Source organism: Lactuca serriola, chromosome 5 (genome assembly GCF_051521515.1).
Source record: "Lactuca serriola cultivar US96UC23 chromosome 5, Lser_US96UC23_V15, whole genome shotgun sequence".
In the NCBI taxonomy this organism is placed as follows: domain Eukaryota; kingdom Viridiplantae; phylum Streptophyta; class Magnoliopsida; order Asterales; family Asteraceae; genus Lactuca; species Lactuca serriola.
In genome coordinates, this window is record NC_136412.1 from 249,081,865 (window position 1) to 249,102,494 (window position 20,630).

The 20,630-nt window shown below is 41.4% G+C and overlaps 2 protein-coding genes across 2 annotated transcripts; one reads left to right on the forward strand and one right to left on the reverse strand.

Moving 5' to 3' along the window:
- Nucleotides 1-6,926: 6,926 nt before the first annotated feature.
- LOC145053975 (receptor-like protein kinase 7) lies at nt 6,927-10,300 on the reverse strand. Its single transcript, XM_079002107.1, has 2 exons — nt 7,647-10,300; nt 6,927-7,375 (listed from the first exon to the last, which is right to left on the reverse strand). Exons 1-2 carry the CDS (start codon nt 10,198-10,200, stop codon nt 7,011-7,013), a joined length of 2,919 nt encoding a protein of 972 aa, XP_078858233.1. The 5' UTR covers nt 10,201-10,300; the 3' UTR covers nt 6,927-7,010.
- Nucleotides 10,301-11,868: 1,568 nt separating this feature from the next.
- LOC145050357 (uncharacterized) lies at nt 11,869-12,676 on the forward strand. The gene is made up of 2 exons (XM_078998622.1): nt 11,869-12,131; nt 12,208-12,676. The coding sequence occupies exons 1-2, from the start codon at nt 11,869-11,871 to the stop codon at nt 12,674-12,676; spliced, it is 732 nt and encodes a 243-aa protein (XP_078854748.1).
- Nucleotides 12,677-20,630: the final 7,954 nt, after the last annotated feature.

Consider the following 20,630-nt stretch of genomic DNA (forward strand, 5'->3'; position numbering starts at 1 on the left):
CTGTTCAACGTACCATGCCACATCCCTCTTCATGCAGGGCCACCAATAATCTAGACAAAGATCCCTATACATCTTCGTCGCCCCGTGATGAATAGAGAAGCGGGACTTGTGCGCCTCCTCCATCAAGATCTGGCGCACGCCTCCGTGATATGGCACCCACACCCTACGGTGTAGTGTCAATAGCCTCGGCTATCATAGTCGAAGGAGGAAACCTGACCCACCACACGCTCGCTCTTCCGATGTTCCTCCTTGATAGCCTCCTGTTGAGCCTCCCGAATCCGCTCCAACAGGGGAGTCACTACGGTCATCCTCATGCACATATCCCTGGTCGGTGCCGCCTTGCGGCTAAGTGCATTGGCCAACACGTTGGCCTTCCCCAGGTGGTAAAGGATCTCGCAATCATAATCCTTCACCACGTCCAACCACCGACGCTGCCTCATGTTCAGATTCGGCTGATCCATGAGTTACCTCAAACTCTTGTGGTCCGTGTAAATGGTACATCGAACCCCGTAGAGGTAATGTCTCCAAATCTTGAGGGCAAAAACCACCGCCCCCAACTCCAAATCATGTGTCGGGTAGTTCGCCTCGTGAGGCTTGAGCTGCCTCGAAGCGTAGGCAATGACATTCCCCCTCTGCATCAGTACCGCGCCCAAACCTGAAATGGTCGCGTCACAATAAACCACAAAATCCTCCATGCCCTCTGGCAGGGCTAGGATCGGCGCCTCGCACAGTCTCTGTCTTAGTGTCTCAAATGCAGTCTGTTGCTCGGGTCCCCACCGAAAGACCACGACTTTCTTCGTCAGCCGCGTCAGGGGTACGACTATCTTGGAGAAATCCTGAATAAATCTCCGATAGTAGTCTGCTAATCCCAGGAAACTCCGAATCTCATATGGAGACTTCGGAACCTCCCATCTCATCATGGCCTCGACCTTGGCCGGATCGACCAGAATCCCGTTCTGGTTAACGAGGTGTCTGAGAAATTGCACCTCGCGCAACCAAAACTCACACTTGGAGAACTTGGCATACAAGCTCTCCCTCCTCAGGGTCTCCAACACCTCCCTCAGATGCTCCTCATGCTTCTCCTGAGTCTTGGAATAAACCAAGATGTCATCGATAAAGACTATCACAGACCGATCCAGCATCGGTCTACATACGTGGTTCATGAGGTCCATGAACGCGGCAGGAGCATTGGTGAGCCCAAACGACATCACCACGAACTCATAATGGCCATAGCGCGTCCGAAACGCGGTCTTCTGCGTATCCTCCTCCCTGACCCTCATCTGATGGTATCCCGAACGCAAATCGATCTTGGAAAACCAAGACGCTCCCTGAAGCTGGTCAAAGAGATCATCAATCCTCGGGAGTGGGTAACAGTTCTTCACCGTTACCTTATTCAGCTCCCAATAGTCTATGCACATCCGGTGCGACCCATCCTTCTTCTTCACAAACAGGATCGGGGCTCCCCAGGGTGAACTACTCGGACGAATAAATCCCTTGTCTAGCAGCTCTTGCAGCTGCGTAGACAACTCTTGCATCTCGGGAGGAGCCAACCGATATGGTGCCTTGGCTATCAGAGCCGCACCAGGAACGAGGTCAATCTTGAACTCCACCTATCGCTCCGGAGGTATCCCAGGAAGCTCCTCTGGGAAAACATCTGCGAAATCTCGCACCACCGGAACCTCACTCACTGTCGCCTTACCCGCCTCCCGGGTATCCATCACATACGCGACATATCCTGCGCATCCCTGCTGGAGGTAGCGCCTCGCCCTCGCTGCTGAACATATTGCGGGTCCACACTGCGGCCTCTTGCCATGAATCACTAACTCCCCCCCGGCCTGGGGTCCTGACCCGCACTAGCTACTGCGTGCAATCTATCACCGCCCCATTAGGGCTCAACCAATCCATGCCTATAATCACCTTGTTCCCACGCAGCGAAATGGGAACCAGGTCTACTAAGTAGCGCTCCTCAAACAGACGCAATACGCAATCCCGAAACACCATCGATGCTCGCACCGATCGATCATCAGCAATCTCTACCTCCAAAGGGCAATCCAACATGCCCGAAGACTCATGAAACTTCTTGCTAAGCGCAAGGGACACAAATGATCGGGATGCACCCGAGTCGAATAACACCTGAACTGGGATACCGTTCACATGGAACGATCCTAAAACACATATATATATATATATATATATATATATATATATATATATACCGAGCACATATCAATATCATAACATCATAAAATAAAAATAGAGGGAAAGAATCATACTCGTCACCACATCGGGTGCGACGCGTGCCTCCTCGGTAGTCAACTGAAATGTTCGGCTCCTCACCACCGGAGCCTCTGCCTTGCCCTGTCGGCCATCCGTGATCCGCAGGGTCGCTGGAGCTGGCGCCTTCACCGGCGCTGAAACTGTCAACTGGGGGCAATTGGCCTTCTTGTGGCCCCTCTGGTTGCAGTGGAAACACAACAACTCCGATGTCTGAATAATTGCTGCCAGAGCAGTGCAATCCCTGCTAAAGTGCCCAGACTTGCCGCACTTGTAGCAGCCTGATGATCCCAACCTGCACGTCCCCTCGTGCGTCTTGCCGCATTTCCTACAGCGTCCCCGTCCCTGTTGGCCTTTCGGCCCCACATCTGATCCCTTGGGCTTCTTCCCCGAAGCCCCTCCTGACTGACCCTCTTCTTCCTTCCATTTCCGGATGTGCTCCAAATCTATCTCCCTCTCCTTTGCCCTGGCAATCATGGAGTCTAAGGTAGGGCAAGCTGAAAAGCTAACATGCTCCCGGATGTCAGCTCGTAGCATATCATGATAACGGGTCCTCCTCATATCCTCGTCACCAGCATACTGGGGCACCAACAAAGCCCTCTCCCGGAACTTGGCGGTGATCTCCGCCACAGTCTCAGTCGTCTGCCTCATGTCTAAAAACTCTCGGGCCAGCTGCTGAAGCTCGACAGCCGGCGCAAACTCTGCCCTGAATTTGGTCACAAAATCTGACCAAGTCATGGCCTCGATCGCTGAGGCTCCCAACGAGTCACCCACTGACTCCCACCAGTCCCGAGCTCGGTCTCGCAAACACCCTGCTGCATACCTCACCTTCAACCCCTCGGGGCAGAAGCTAGTCAACTGTGCAGACTCGATGTCTGCAATCCATCGTCTGGCGGCAATGGGGTCTTTCACCCCGTGGAAATCCGGCACACCACTACCCCTGAAGTCCTTAAAGGACAGTGTGCAAGGTCCCGACTGGCCAGATGCCATGTCGCTCCTGAAGGCCCTGAGGCGATCCTCCATCAACTCGATGATCCCTTCCTTGATCGACCCGAAGATAATGGGAGTCGACTCAAGGATACCCCTGGTGATCACTGACGCGATGAACTCGCGTAGTCCCTCATCTACCTGCTCGGAACCTCATCCCGAACCTGACCCCTCTCCTGAACCGCCATCTATCGGCCTCGATCGAAGTACCACCATTCTACAATACAGGAATAATAACCATTAGTGATACTAATACTTCTTGAGGGATCACATCTACCACAAGTTCCCTGGTCTCGTCTTGGCCTTCCTTGGTTCGGGTACGGATCCTCTGCTTTCAGTAGTACGGGCCCATACTACCTTCCACATCTATCCGTACCTTCTTCAAGGACTGCCTCGACTCCACCAGATCCCTTCCACTACGACTGATCACTACTATACTCACCCTAGACTTTCCCTAGGGAAATCTCAGACTCCACCCTACCAGGTCCTCAGCTGCTGAAGGCCTCTTAGTAGTGCCAATTAACCATTACCTGAATACCATCACATGTGGTGAGGCTCGGATAATCCTTCGAGTAACAGGCTCATCCCTAGAACGGCTAGACTCAAACGAGAGCTGCGCAATAGGGCCAAATCCAGCACTCTAAGATTATTCAACCCTGATCACATATGGCGTGACGTATTCACCTAATGGCTAACTCCCACCACTCAGAGTCCCACAAAGCACAAAGCAAGCAACATTCAAACTAAGGGAACAATCTCAAGCAATCCGCTCTCATGGAGAGAAACTGATCTAGCATACAGAGCTAACACTCATACCATCAGGCATAACCTAACAGGCTATCCTGCTGCTGTCTACTCGATTCTAGCATGCAATTCTCATACAAATGGAACACATAAAGCAAGCACATAAGGCATCACTCCTAGATCCTTAGTCCTAGTCTAGCATGCTGTTATACAAAAGTTGTTAAACATAACATAAACTTGTATGGGTACTTTGGGGAATACTTACTTGAGTTCGGCCGGTCGCACACATCACACACTTCGTTCTTTCTCAAAACTCTTTTCTCGCTTTTAGAAAACATTTTCTTTTAGAAAATCCTTTAATCCCTCAATTTGAGTTCAGACACCCCCGAAGGTGTGTCCGAATCCCTCAAACCAGGGCTCTGATACCAACTTGTAACGACCCAATTTTCACGTCCAAAAATTTTGTTTGTAAAACATTACTTGGAAATCATTAATAATTAAAACATTGTATAATTAAACCATTTCACATCGAAAACCAAATTGAAATCCTCAACATTTAAACAACCAAAATATCAGAGTGTCAATCCCAGAATAAACTTATAACTGCGGAAACAAAAGTGTGTGTGACATGCTGCTACCGGGCCTGCTCCTTCCCCTTGACTGAAGAGGTACCTGAAACAACAACTGAAAAACATAAGCACAAAGCTTAGTGAGTTCCCCCACTGTACCATATACCATAATAATCACATAACATACTTCTATCGTCAGGCATATCTGGGTGCCCGACCTACCCCTTCGGTCCTCTCGACCGGATATTGCTTAGCATACCTGGGTGCTGGCCTCCCCTTCGGTCCTCTCGACCGGATACTGCCTAGCATATCTGGGTGCTGGCCTCCCCTTCGGTCCTCTCGACCGGGTACCGGAGACTACTTCTCCCTTCTACTACTACCACATAATATGTACCACAGTATAAGAATCTATCTGGCATGGCTGGGTATAACTACCCCTTCGGCCCTATCGACCGGATATCTTGGGGACTATCTCCCCTGCTACCACTAACACATAGCATCACATCATACTAACACATAAGCATGGAACAGGTAGTAGTAACCCTAGATGATTATCACGGAGACAATCATCCACATACAATTCCTACTGGTGGGCCGGCATTGTGGTCGTAGACCCACCGCTACTGGAAGGTAACTCACCTCGAAGTAGTTGCTGATCTGGTAGATAACCGACTACCTATTGCTGCTCCGGAAATCCTCCGGCTGCAATTCCCACAACATACTCAATCAATCACTGCTAACTGTCCATTGGGTAAAATGACCATTTTACCCCTGATCATGTCATAAGTCAAAGTCAGAGTCAACTTTCAGTTGACCCGACTCGCCGAGTTGGATTGCCAACTCGCCGAGTCCCTGTCCAATCGACTGAGCTGGGTCCCGTTTCTACTCGTCGAGTTAGGCGCTGACTCGACGAGTTATTCTTCTAAACTGAGGTTCAAGTCCTTCATCCTACTCGCCGAGTTGTATGAACAACTCGCCGAGTTCATCTTCATCCGAAGAACACTTTATGCTGTCACTCGCCGAGTTGTATGAACAACTCGTCGAGTCTGTTCTTGATCTAAGGAGATTGCCTTGAACTCGCCGAGTCAGGGCATGGACTCGCCGAGTTCCTCCATGGATGAGTTTGGCTTCCAACTCACCGAGTCACACCCCGTGACTCACTACACCCACTCGACACAACGAAAAGGGGACAATCTCGGAGACTCGCGAGCAGACTCGCCGAGTCTGATGAACGACTCGACGAGTCGTCGCCATGCAATCACTATATACGCGATTTTGCTAGATTCCAGTCCATGCCATTTATAGATCTGGGTTCCTAAAGCATGAATGACACGTAAAGTTTCCAACTTTACGTGTAGATACTCACCAATGAGGGATTTAGGGCTCAAAATGCCTCAAAAGGGTAGATCTAGGGTGAACAAGCAACATGGGTCCATAAAGGTAACAGATCTGAGCTCCTGGAGCTCAATCTTGCCTAGATCTAAAGGCCAATCAACTTATTACGACTTATATTGCACATACAAGCTTGGGGATTGGCTCAAGAATGACTTAAATGAAGTAATAAGCATAGAAACAGGGGGAAAACGGGTTATACCTCAAAGGAACTGCTGAGAGAGCACAAAGATGCTTGGATTCCTTCCCTTCCTCTTGATCTACTCCCCTTTTGCCTCAAAACCTTCAAGAACACACAACAATTGCTTCAAACTCTCAATGAACAAGCTTAGAACGAGGGTTGGGAGCTCTGAGGGTGAATGGGGGCTGGCCTGGGGCGGATATGATGTTTAAATAGGGTGCAAACCCCTGAAACTTAGGGTTTCATCCAACAGTGGTGACTCGCCGAGTCCAGGATATGGACTCGCCGAGTCGCCAACTTAAACGTGTCCCGGGTCCCGTATCTACTCGGCGAGTCGGACCTATGACTCGTTGAGTCCAAGGCTAAAAAAAGAGAATACTCAAATAAGATTTACATACCAGGAACCAGGTGCTACACATATATAAAAGTACAACAAACTTAACATCATCCACATTGCTAATAAGCAAATATATAAATTTTGTAATAAATTATTTCAAAAAGATAACAAAAAATACAAGTTGTATCTATCTTAGAAAATTCAAAATTACACTTCAAATTGTCTTATTTTGCTTCTTCCTCCTCATTTCCTTCTTATCGGAACATAGGTTGTTTTTCACATTGAGAAATAAGAAATATTATATTTTTACTTGGCTTATTATTCTTTTATAACTTTTTATAATTTTCTATTTTTCTCTATTTTATAACTTATCATGTGTAAAGTATAAGCTGGTCATAGATTCAATAACCTTCTAATGAAATAAAAAGTTAAATAATACGTATGTTAGAAATATAAAGAATCACATAAAAATATAACAATGTGGTACGAATACATTTACATACACTATCATTTTTTATATAAAAATTTATGTCTTGACAACGTTGATGTCATTCTCGATCATTATATCGATAGGTGAATAAGGCTCGATCTTTTCTAGCATTTGCACAACCATCTTCATCGACGGTCTTAGCGCAGGGATCGTCATCGTGCAACGTATTGCAATAGTCAAAGCATCAGCTGCGTGTCCCTTAAATTCTTCTAAGATGTTAGGGTCAACCAAAGCAATACGGTTGTCATTACTCCTCATTTCGCCGTGAACCCAACGTACTATATCTTTGTTTTCCCCAAACTCTGGTTGTACAGGCTTTTTTCCAGTTACCAACTCCATGAGAACAACTCCAAAGCTATAGATGTCACTTTTCTCGGTCACATTTAATGTATATCCATATTCTACATGGCAAAAAGTGTCATTAGTTTAGTGTAGTGTTTGGTATGTAGCAATCACAACTAAAATAAGATCAATTATTACTACCAAATGAAAAAAAAATTATTTACGACTTAGGAATTGTATGAAACATTCCTCTAGGGATATGATTGCTTCCACTAGACTTGTTTTCATTACGAGGGAGTGGTGTTTTAATCCATTCATTTCTGTTTTTTATTGTACCGAACAAACCATACTTGTAACAGAGTATTATCAAGATTAAGGCGAGGTAAGTACCAGGAGCAATGTAACCGTGTGTTCCTGCAATGACATGTGTCGAATCCATGATCTTGTTTATTTCCACAATCTTTGCAAGTCCAAAATCAGCTATTTTCGGCTTCATCTCTTCATCCAACAAAATATTGCTCGACTTGACATCTCGATGTATCACCGGTCTATCACACCCGTGATGTAGGTATTCCAATCCCTTTGCTGCCCCGACTGCAATCTCATAGCGGACCTTCCAATTCATTTCGATCTTCAGACATGTATGTAGCCGATCCCATAAGCTACCTTTAGGCATGTATTCATAAACAAGTAGATTTGAGTCCTCACTCGTTATACTACAATACAACTTCACCACATTTACATGTCGAATCGAGCTTAGAGTGGCTATCTCGGCATCATATTCCGGCCATCGGCTTTTTCGTTTTGGTAATATCGGGTGATTTTTCCGGTCACCGGGGTCAACGTTGGACTTCCACATATGTTTCACGGCCAATTGCTTCCCGCATCCCAATTCGACTTTGTAGACATTCCCGGATCCACCTTTTCCAATCAAATTCTCTCGTTTAAGAGATCGTAGTATTTCGCTTTCGTTGATATTGATAACATGAAACTGTCTAATGTCCCACGGAAAACCTCGATTTGTCATACTTTCACTATCTTTTTGCTTTGACTTTACAAGGACAAAACACGTCAGAGACAACACTAACACGAGGGCACCAGCGATGAAACAATACTTTGCAACTCCCAACCCACCGGACCTATGAGGAGTCGGTGCACATTGCTGGAGACCTCTGCTCCGATCAGCACATAACCCTGGATTTCCGGCGAAGCTACCGTTGTACGCCTCCGCCAATAAAGATTCCGGTACCCGTCCAATCAACATATTGTTAGACAAATCGATAAGGCTTAGCCTTGGTGAGGAGAAACTCGACGGAATTACACCGGAAAGTTTGTTGTTGGAAAGGTTTAAGGAGTTCAAGCCATGTAAAGAACCAAGGCTTGCCGGAATTTCCCCAGAGAGAGAATTTCCAGCGAGGTTTAAGTCGTTGAGAGAAACACATGAACCGAGAGACTCTGGAATAATACCAGAAAAGAAATTACCATCTAAATAAAGGCTGTTCAACTTTTTAAGGTCACCAAGTCTTGCCGGAATTTCACCGGTGAACTGATTATGCGTCAACTCCATTTCCACCAAAGATGAAGCTTTGGATATTTCCTCAGGCAACTCGCCGGAAAACCGATTGTAAGCTATAAAAAGCTGTGCTAAAGACTTGGCTTCACCGATATTAGGTGTCACTGGGCCTTCAAACTGATTCATTGAAAGATCAATCATCCTTACATTAGGCAAACCCCAAATCCTATCCGGGACTCTGCCAGAAAGTGAATTATTGCTGACTCTTAATCTCTGTAACGAAGAACAATTGGCGTAAGTCTCTGGCAACCCACCGGTGAACTTGTTCTGAAGCATCAGAACTTCAATAATTTTCCCTTTTTTGCACATATCAGGTGGAATCGAACCCGTCAGGAAGTTTTCTGACACATCAATGTATTGAAAATCTGCCCACGACCCAATTTTCGAAGGGAGTTCTCCGGTGAGCATGTTGTCATAAATTGAAAATTGCTTTAAAAACTTGAATTCTCCGAACTCCGCCGGTATTTCCCCTGAAAAATTGTTCTCAAACAACTGTAAAGATTCCATCCGGGTCAAGTTTCTTAACTCTGAAAGGTCACCTTCAAGACTGTTATTCGAAACATCAAGTTTCGAAAGCATGACGAGGTTTCTAAACCCAACAGGAAAACCTCCTAAGAGTTCATTGTCGTACAGCTCAAGCTCTTGAAGATTGGTGAGCTTCGTAATGCCCTCCGGGATTGCTCCAACCAGATAATTATAAGAAAGCTCAAGACTTTTCAATGAAACGAGGTTTCCAATTTCTTCCGGGATCGTCCCTTGGATGCTAGAGTTAGTAAGATAAAGGGTTTGTAACTTCACAAGATTGAAGATTTCCGAAGGAAATGGAGTTCTATCGAATAGATTGTCTCCTACGCTCAGGTAAGTCAGGTTGGTAAGTTTTTCGAGCGATTTCCATGGAAATGGACCGGAAAAACCACTGAGATTCAAGTTTAGAAACTGTAGCTGTGTTAAAGAAGATATATCCGGGAACTTTCCGGAGAAAAGATTCATTCCGAGATCAAGAAGCTGCAAATTGGTGCAGTCTGATAAGCGAGAACTGATGTTACCATGCAAAAGATTTGATCCTAGTGAGATTTTCTGGAGTGATTCAAGAGAACAAATTGAATCAAAATCAAGAGTTCCATCTAGTCCTTGATTAGAAAGATTGATTTCTGTGATGGAATTTTTGCTGTCGCAAACCACTCCGGTGAAGTTACAAACTGGGTTATTCTCGTTCCATGAGATAAACACCTGTGTGCTTGAACCTGCCAATTCAGTCTTGAATTTGAGAAGAATCTGACGAGGGTCGGATTGGGAAAATGAAGGACTGACGACCAAGAAAAAGAGAGCTAGAAGAAGGAGTAAATGACCGGAGATGGATTCCGGCGACATACCGGCGACCGGGCAGGATATGATCAAAGATGGTGTGCTTATTTTTGGGTCAAACCCTGTGGATGCAAGTGAAGTGAGAAAGTGAGACTCTTGAAGTATCGGGGGTTTTATTCTTTGATCAAAAATTTTCTTAATTCATTGTATCGAGCAATTATTATATCTGATTTTTTTACTTATTACTTAAAAATAAACAAACTAATTGATACATCATGTATACATCCTTGTATATTCTATAACCAGACATACAAAAACAGACTCTCTGTATTGTATTAACTAATATTTTTGATGTATTCATTGATGATGATGATATTTTATTTTTATTTTTATTTTTTAGGACCCTTTTTTTGATTTGTTTTTAAATCAGAGCTACTATAAATAAATTTATTATTTCTTTATGCTCGACATATATATATATATATATATATATATAAGATAATTTTAACAGTATATTTTAATATTTATGAATTATTTTGGGATGGTAATTGGCGTCCAATGTTGACGGAAATGTGATGCATGGGCTGGTTTGGACAATTGCTTGTTTGAGACACGCCAATAACGAAATTTAGGTTCTCACTACATGCTTCGTAGAGCTTTCCCTTTTTGTTATCTTGCTAACTTACAATCTTCTTTTCATGATTTCATCAACCAAAAACAAACAAATATAACTTTAATACTTTATAATAATAAATAAATAAATAAATAAATAAATAAAGATAAAAAATAGTCATCATTTTCATAGGTCCCTATCTGTAAAGATTTGGCATGCAATTTTTTATTTTGAGATTCAGGTAGGTCCAATGGTGGATCCAAAAAAAATATTATAAATTAAACATAATTTCAAAACTAGAAAAAATCTGAAATTTTGAGGTTTCTTTGGGAGTTTTTTATGTTAAAAATATTATACGACGCGGTACGGGTCCAACGAGAAGCAACGGGGGGTGAGATGGCACCCCTCAACGCCGTTATGACACGGGGAACACCGCCCCCCCTGCTCGTTGCATCTCGTCGAGGTGATTCTCATTGGGGTGGCGACGGGAAGAAACGAAGAAAATGACCGTTTGAGTTGCAACGGTTTGAAAAAAAAAGTTAATTATTAAAAAAAAACATTTTATCCTATAAATACTCTCATTTTATTAAAATTTTCACACACTTTCTCTTATCCTCTCTACATACTTTCAATTATCTTCAAAAAAAATATGGATCTTTTCGACTCGTCCGATGATTCAGATGACGATATTTTCTTTAGGATGATGTATCATTATTACACTACCGACCTGCTACAACCAGACCCAACCTCGCTACTAACAAGACATGCGATGTTAAACAGAAATCGCGAGGAAGGATACGAACATCTATATCGCGATTACTTTGCGGATAATTATGTATACGAGGCGAATGACTTCAAAAGAAGATTTTGTTTGAGTAGGGATGTGTTTTTACGAATCGCTAACGCCTTGGAAAGCCGGTATCATTTGTTTACTATATTTTTATACCAAATAAATAAAAATGTACTACATGTTTCTTTAATTTTACAACATATGCAATATATTTTTAAACTGTAGTTAATTTATGTTTAGGTACGAATTTTTTCAATTAATATATGATGCTAGAGGTAGACAGGGGTTTACAATGTTGCAGAAATGTGTTGCGGCCATTCGTTTGATGGCTATGGGGGAGTCACCTGACACCATGGACGACTATATGAGAATGTCCGAAAGAACCGCAAGAGAGAGTTTGTATACATTGTCAAGGGGTGTTGTTGAAACTTTTGGAGACGTGTATTTGCGGAAACCTTCGTTGCATGATTTGCAAGAATTGTATGCGGCGCATGAAGAACGTCATGGGTTTCCCGGAATGATTGGAAGCATTGATTGCACACACTGGAAATGGAAAAAATTGTCCGGTAGCATGGAAAGGGCAATACGCAAGTGGTCATCACGGATCACCTTCATTGGTGTTAGAGGCTGTCGCTTCTCAAGATTTATGGATTTGGCATGCATTTTTTAGGGTTGCAGGTTCCAACAACGACGTCAACGTTTTTGATCAGTCGCCAATATTCGACGATCTTTTGAATGGAAAAGCCACGGATGCTCCTTTCACGGTGAATGGAAACGAATACAAATATGGGTATTACCTTATAGATGGAATATATCCTCAGTATTCCACATTCGTGAAGGCATTCCGCCACCCGGTTGAAGAACGAGACAAATTTTTTAAGAGAAGACAAGAAGGAGCACGTAAGGATGTGGAACGTGCTTTTGGAGTGCTGAAGGCGAAGTGGCATATAGTCGAACATGCAGCACGACCATTGGATTTAGAAACTTTACGATATATCATGTATGCATGTATCATAATGCATAGCATGGTAGTAGAAGATAAAGGGAGAAATATTGCACACTATATCCCAACAGAGCCCAGACACGTTCAGTTTCAACCAGGAACAGCAGATTATTTGCATCGCGTTGTTGACATTTAGGACGCAAATAAACACAGACAACTTTGAGATGATTTGGCGGATTATATCTTCTATGGTAACAATAACGATAACGAATAGCGTTGTCTTTTTTTTTTTTGAATTTGGATGTTATTTCTTTTTTTGTTTTTGGATATTATGTGTAATTTAGCCTTTATGTTAATTTTAATCTTTAAAAATTTTAATTTTTTTTTATAATTTTTAAACATTATGTTTTATTTATTATTTATATTTAAAAAATATTTGTATCAGTTTAAAAAAATCGAAATAAATAAAAAATAAATTATAAAATGGAAAAAAAAGTATAAAAAAAACGAAATAGTAAAAAAAAGAAAAATAAAGATATTTATTTTCAAAAAGTTGGTGTTGCATCTTGTTGCCCATTTCTCCACTTGGTGTCATAACACCATTAGCTTAGGTGGCATGTGAGGTGACACAACTTGGTGTTGCACCTTGTTACCCACACCCAATGCTCTTACAAAAGTAGTTTTTTTAAAACAAAAGTGATCACCAAAAAGGATAATTTCAACAAAAGACGAATTTTTTAAGGATTATTTTACTAAAATGGGGTTAATATCAACTTTCAAGTGGGGTCCATGGATCCCCTTGTTACATTGTGGCTCCGCCACTGCGTAGATCACTACCTACGAAAATTTAGGTGGCCTACGTTTTTTTGTAGATTCTTGCAGGTCATTCTTTTGATTGGGAGAATCCATATTGTTTGATGAATATTATGAAGTCTGTATGCGAAAGTTATACGTTATATGTAACACCTGGAATTTAGAAGGTTAATTATCGGAATAAAACCTCATTTCTAAGATCAACTCGTCAAGTTTGGGGCAATAAACTCGATGTGTAGGAATGATGGGGCACAGGTTTGGAAGACCAACTTGACGAGTTAGATTGGGTTTGGGAAACCCTAAAATTAGGAGTTTGCACCCTATTTAAACAGCTTAAGCCCTAAGGTTTAGCCTCATTTCCAGCCTCCAAGTTCCTAACCCTAAATCTCGAAACCCTAAAGCTATTTTGAGAATTTGTGAGTCATTTTGAGTGTTTTTGGTGAGTGTTGAAGCTATTGGAAGAAGGAAGAACTTGGAGACACAAGAAGGAGCATATAGATCCAAAATCCTTGCCTCATCCAAGACACTTTTCTGGTATAAAGCTTAAACCTTGTCTTGTAGTCATCTAGATCTCCATTTTTGGGTTCTTTGGCTTGTTTTGTCCAAATGAGATAATTATTGATAGGTTGGACATCCCTTATGGAAAACACTTCAGATCCAGGGTCTTGAGGGGCTCTCATGGCATAAAGGTGCCAACCTTGTGGCCCTAGTAGCCCCATGCAACCTCTAAGCTCTTGTTTTGGCCTTTCAAGCCCTAAATGGTCATGCATGTGGACAAAGTTTAGGACTTTACATGATATTTTGGTTCTTATGGTCCAGATCTATGACCTCATGGTCTACCGTTTAGTTTTTGTGGTTTTGATTAAGACTTTGGCCCTTTTGGGTTAGGATTTGAGCTTATTCTCTTTAGGAAGGGATTAATGGGTAAAGTTCTTCTAAAAGGTATTTCCAATCTAGATCTAGAGTATTGGATTCAGATATGAAGAATAAATGCTTAATGCATTAAGAAGGAGTAAACAGATTGAAGAACTCGGCGAGTTCACAAAGGAATTCGACGAGTTGATGTGAGTATGACCCGATTCTGTTAAAAAGGAAAGAACTCGGTGAGTTAAGGGAGAACTCGACGAATTGATTTGTAGTATCACGATTCTGTGGTTTGTGGGAACTTGTCGAGTTGAAAGAATAACTCGACGAGTTGAGTCAACTCGGAGCATTAAATTTGACTTTGACTTGGATGTTGACTTTAACCAAGGTTGACCCCTTTAGGGTTATAAAGTACATAATGGGTTCTAAAGGGTAGTTCCATGTAAGGGTTTAGGCCCAATTTGGAAAATTGGGCCATTGATGGGCTTTCATGGGGTTTATAGTTTGGGCCTTGATGGGTCGGGGGTGAAACGGTCATTTCACCCCAAGTAAGGATTATGGATCATGGTTTGGAACCTAATTTCTAACTAGGTGATGTTTTGGTATGGATAGTTCGGGATTTGCCAGGGCAACAGCTAAGGATTTCATGCAGTAAGCTTCAGCATTCGAGGTGAATCTCTTTACTGTCTGTATGGTTTGAAGGCACCAATGCCAACCCATTTGGTTTATGTATTCTAGGAAGACCCGGGGGTTAGCCCTAGGTATTATGTATGAAAGACCAGGAGGTGGCTCATGACACACTGTATGCTAATTAGCTAAGTAGAGTAGTATGTATGTTAGTTGTCTTTGTGATGCTTGCATGGAAGACCTGGATGTGGCTCTTAGCACTTGTCTGTAAGACCCAGGGAGTGGCCACCGACTTGGCAAGAAAGACCACGTGGCGGCCCGTGGCATAAAGGCAAGACGATGTGCGGCACATAACACCTTTATTGATTATGATATATGAATAATATGTGTGGCTCATGGTTATGTATGACAGTATGTGATTTGTGTGCTTATATGTTAGGATATTGTGTGGTAGGGGTAGGGGTGAAATAGACCCCGTATCTGGTTGAAAGAGACTGAAAGGGTAGGTCAGCACCCATATATGCTAGGCAGTATCCGGTCGGAAGAGACCGAAGGGGTAGGCCAACACCCGGATATGCTAGGCATGTAACACCCGTTTAATTATTAGTTAAATAAATAAATTAATGGACGAATGGTAGCCTAAAACAAATAATTATATATGCAGGGTGTTGGGTTCGAGGAGATAATTGCCACATTTTTAGAAGTCGGGGGTCAATAGTGTGTGTTCGGGACTCATTTTATAAATATTTATGAAGACAGGGGCTCCGTGGTAATTATCGGGAATTATTTTAAAAAGAACCGAGGTGGAAGGGCTGAATATGTTATAATTAAGACTTTGGGGACTGTTTGGTAAATTGTGTACCTAAGTTGTAAGGGATTTTAATGGTGAGGGTTCAAAGGGTAATTATTGGATTATTTTGAAGGAAATGGGGAGAGGAGGGGCTACTTTTGTCATTATGGCAAACCTTTGAAGAGAACCGGTATAAATGGTTAAGTAAACCCTAACCCTAAGCCTTTATGTTGTAGCCGTCACTCACCTCCCTTTATGCCTCCCAACCTTCGGCACCACCTCCTCATTCTCCCCAGCCGTCGCCCGATGTCCCTCTCGCTTTCCGACCAGATGGAGTCCCGAACGCCGCCGCCTACTGCCTCACCATCGAGATGCCATCATGGCTTGGCCGCCGGCGAAGACCCGTCTCGCAACTGTTTCATTGTTGCCTCCTCGCCAACACCAAAGAACCATCGGAGAAGCCACCATGTTCCGCCACCGGCAGGACAAAGAGACTCGGGGGATTGGGAAGCCGCTCGTGGGTACGTTGCTGTTCATGTTTGGTTTGGGTTCCTCAGCCTATGTCTGTCGCTGTAGTACGGAGGAGCCATGGTGTTGCCGCCTAACGCCACCACCTCCGCCTTTCCCGGTGACGTTTGTTGTTGTGTCGCCGTCAATTAAGTTCGAGCTAGGGTTCTCTTCTGTCGTTGCTGTTGCTGCCATTAGCGTCGCCCCAAGTCATTCTCTCTATCTCTCTAGTGTTAGGCAACTGTCAAGACCGCCGCTGCCACCTCTCCATGGTGCTGTCGTCGCCAACCGCCACCAGGAGGGTTGCTGGACTCGTTTCAAGAAAGAGATCGTATGGGTGTTTGTTATTTCATGTAGGTAGTGTTGGTTTGGTCGGAATTCTCGAGAACAGCCACTACCACCACCTCACGGTGGTGGCTGCCACCATTTGCCGACGCCGACCACCTTAAGGTGGCTATGTGTGTTTGTATTAGTGTGTGTGTGATTATTTTGGGTTTTAGCATTGTAAATGTAACTGGAAAGAAAAATAATGAAAAGAAACTCAAACCACCACCGTAGGGTGGTGGCTGCCGCCACCGGCCGCCGTGTCGGGTGGCGGTGTGCCTTGCCGGATTGTGTTGACTCGTTTGGGGTGCTTAAATCCCTAATGGGCCCAATGAAGCCTAATGGGCTTAGTGATATTCTAGTGGGCCTAATAGGCCCAATAAAGCTCTAATTGACATAAAAGGCCAACAAATTGATAAATGGGCTAATATTTGGATTGGAAAACCCTAATGCCAATAAAACCCTAATTTTGAGAATTAATCGGGCCACACACACGAGAATTATTTAATAACTTGAGATATTAAATATTAATCATTGGTAAAGATTAATCTAAGCGATATTGGACTTAATGGATTAAGTCCTTAGAGGATTAAGTCCTTAATGGGTTAAGTAGGAAACTTAACCCTAATCATCATTTTATGTGAAACCCTAATTTCACTTAGGTTTATTGTTGGGCCTTTTATTGGGCCTTGATGATTGGGTTATTAAATGGGCTATCCAAGATCCAGTAAATGGTCTAGAGTAATTTAATGGGCCTAGGGTAAGGCCCATGTAAGGGGCTTAGGCCCAATTTGGAAAATTGGGTCATAGATGGGCCATAGTTTGGGCCTTAATTATTATATGATGTTGGGCCTTAGAATGAGACCATGTATAGGCCTAGGCCCAATTTGGAAAATTGGGCCATTTTTTGAGCTTTGATTCCTAATTGACTTTGGGCCTATGGATTGGGCCTTGGGCTTGAATAAGCCAAGCTAGGGGTAATGTAGTAATTACCCAAAGAATGTACTTATGGTTATGTATTGGGACCCAATTATTAATTGGGTGTTATTTTGGTGTTGATGATTCGGGAATCTGTTAGCCAACAGTTGGGGTCGAGTCTGCGGGACTTCAGCAAGTGTGGGATTATGTCTTCGGGACTTCAACAGTGTGAGGTGAGTTACCTTCCAGTAGCGGTGGGTCTACGGCCACAATGCCGGCCCACCATTAGGTGTTGTATATTAGATGATTGTCTTTGTGATATCATTTAGGTTTGTTACTACCTGATATGTTATATGCCGGCATGATATGTTATATGTAACTGTAGTAGAGTTCGGTTGTTAGGACCGAAGGGTAGGTCAGACACCCCAGATATGCCTGACAGTATGTGATGATATGTTTATATGCTGGCATGATATGTTATATGTGATAGTGGTAGTAGGAGGGGAATAGTCCCCAAGTTCGGTTGTTAGGACCGAAGGGTAGTTCGGACACCCCAGATATGTCTTATAGTACGTTTATGTTATGATATATGTGATAGTAGTAGTATGGGGTGGAATAGTCCCCGAGGGTCGGTTGTTAGGACCGACGGGTAGGTAAGCACCCCAGAATGGCTTGACACGGGTAGGTCAGCACCCCATAATGGCTTGACACAGGTAGGTCGGCACCCTAGAATTGCCCGGCAATATGTATGCTTTGTGATTGTATGGTATGTGGTATGATGGGGGAAACTCACTAAGCTTCGAGCTTACGGTTTTCAGTTTTGGTTTCAGGTACTTCTTGTTTAAAGGAAAGGAGTCGGCTTGATCGCAGCGCATCACACTATGTTTTCCGCACATGAGATCTTTGGGGATTACACTCTGATATGGTTTTATGATAACATGTTTGATTACTGACACTTTGGTTTGACACGAGATGTTATTATGAATGTTTTTATATTGATGGTTTTATGTAACAACTTATTTAAAAATGAAATTTTTGGCCTTGAATTTTGGGATGTTACAAGGCAATATGTTGATATGTATGGTATGTGGTATTTGGGGAACTCATTAAGTTTCGTGCTTACGGTTTTCAGTTTTGGTTTCAAGTACCTCCAGTTTTCAAATAAAGGAGCTCGGGACGATTGCAGCGTATGCACCTATGTTTTTCCGCAATATGTGGTTTATGGGAATGAGCTCTAATATATGTTTTAATTAAAATGTTTTTCAATGTGTGAACAAAGTTATAATAGTGTTTTAGTTATATTAAAAATGAAATTTTTGGTTATGAATTTGGGATATTACATTATAAAGTTTTTTTTCAAAATTTTCACTGAATAACGTATGTTTGAGCTAAAAAAATGACTTCCTAACATCTAAATTAAGAGTAAAATGTATTCATTACATTTGAAATTAACAATTTATTTGACACTGAATAATTCATCAATCGAACAAATCAAGCAAACCAATTTTGAAATTAAAAGCATTCGTCACTTCAAACGAACTACAGTTACTGAACATTTTGTTATGTTGAAAATTGAATATATATATATATATATATATATATATATATATATAGAGAGAGAGAGAGAGAGAGAGAGAGGGGGGGGGGGGGGAGAGGGAGAGAGAAGTAGGTTCAAATAAAAACATAAAATAAAGTGAAAACGTGAGAACAATTATCTGCCAATCGTTTTATTTAATTAATCTTTTAAAAAAATATTTAAAAAAGTATTTTAGGTATTTGCTACCACCATTAATAACCAATTTAAATTCAAACCCTATTTTTATGGAAGGGAAGTCTATCATTTATTTAATGTTCTCTATTTCCATCAAAATAAAAGAAATGTATCCATAATTTTAGCCCAAATTTAAGAAAGGATAGCATGTCTTTTAGATTCTCGTTTCTCTATTTCGTTAAAATAAAATAAAAGAGACAACATCCTTTTTACATTTTTTGGTGGCATGTATTATCAATAAGAGATTGTGTTTGAATGTTAAATATTGATTTTAAAAGGGATAACACATGTGTGAATCTACGTACTTTTCTTTCTAATTCCTACGTAATATTAGTTTATTAGTAGCCATATATTAAAAATTATATATAATTCCTTTATGGATATTAGTTATCATGAAAGAAAATATATTCTTAAATGCATATTAATTTGTTTTTATTTATTATATTTTTAATCTTCCATCCTTAATATTGTCTGTGTCTATTTTCTATATATTCTAAATGGAAGATGATATCATTCACATTGATACATGCTTGTATTCATTTCTGAATAACTTTTATATTGAATATTCAATTATGAATAACTACTCGACTGTCGAACTAGAAACAAAATGAAATTCTAATATGAATTATGTCAAATTTGCAAACATGATTCAAGAAAACATTGAATTTTTAGTTCAAATTATTTTTAATAAAGTTGTATTGCTAATGAAATTTTATTGAAATTTGTTTATTTGTTTATTGATATTGGATTTTTAAAATAATCCTTGCAAATAATATAATATTTTTTATATTCTAACATGAATATGTAGTGTTCATAGTTTTTTATTACATAAAATATATTCTTTATTCTATATAAGTAAAACATATTTAAGAATCTCATCAATTAAGCATATGAATTTGCATTCTTAATACATTTTGAAATATCGCTATATTTTTACTTTTTAGAATAAAATAAGTATCCATTAAAAATCCCTTAATATAGGAAACATATATGAAATTAATAAATTAACTACTATCCCTAAAAGTCCTCCATAACCATCACTTTCCTTGTTAATCTCATTTTATTTTTATAGTTTTATCCTTACACAATTAATTATATATTTTAATAATAATTAAAATATTAATTGATAAATATATATTAAATAAAATGATTGGCTGAGAAGTGGTCTCACGTTCTCACAATTAATGTCTTTTATGATAATTTTCCAAAATACAAGGACTTCTGCCCAACTTTGCATTATCACAAAAGTAATTCTTGAAGTTAGAGAATGTAATTAATTGAGTAATAAAACTAGTTGTAAGGGTTTTAAGGCCAGATAGAGCCGGTGCGGGAAGGAGGGGCGGGACGTTTCCCGCTCCGATGAACACTGCACTGGGGGTCGGGATAAGAGGCGCAGGGAAGAGGTGGGGGGAGGGGTTGCCGCATTCTCACTCCACTCTTGATTGGTTGTTCAATTTTTTTGGTTCCAACAGTTATATATATATATATATATATATATATATATATATATATATATATATATATATATATATATAT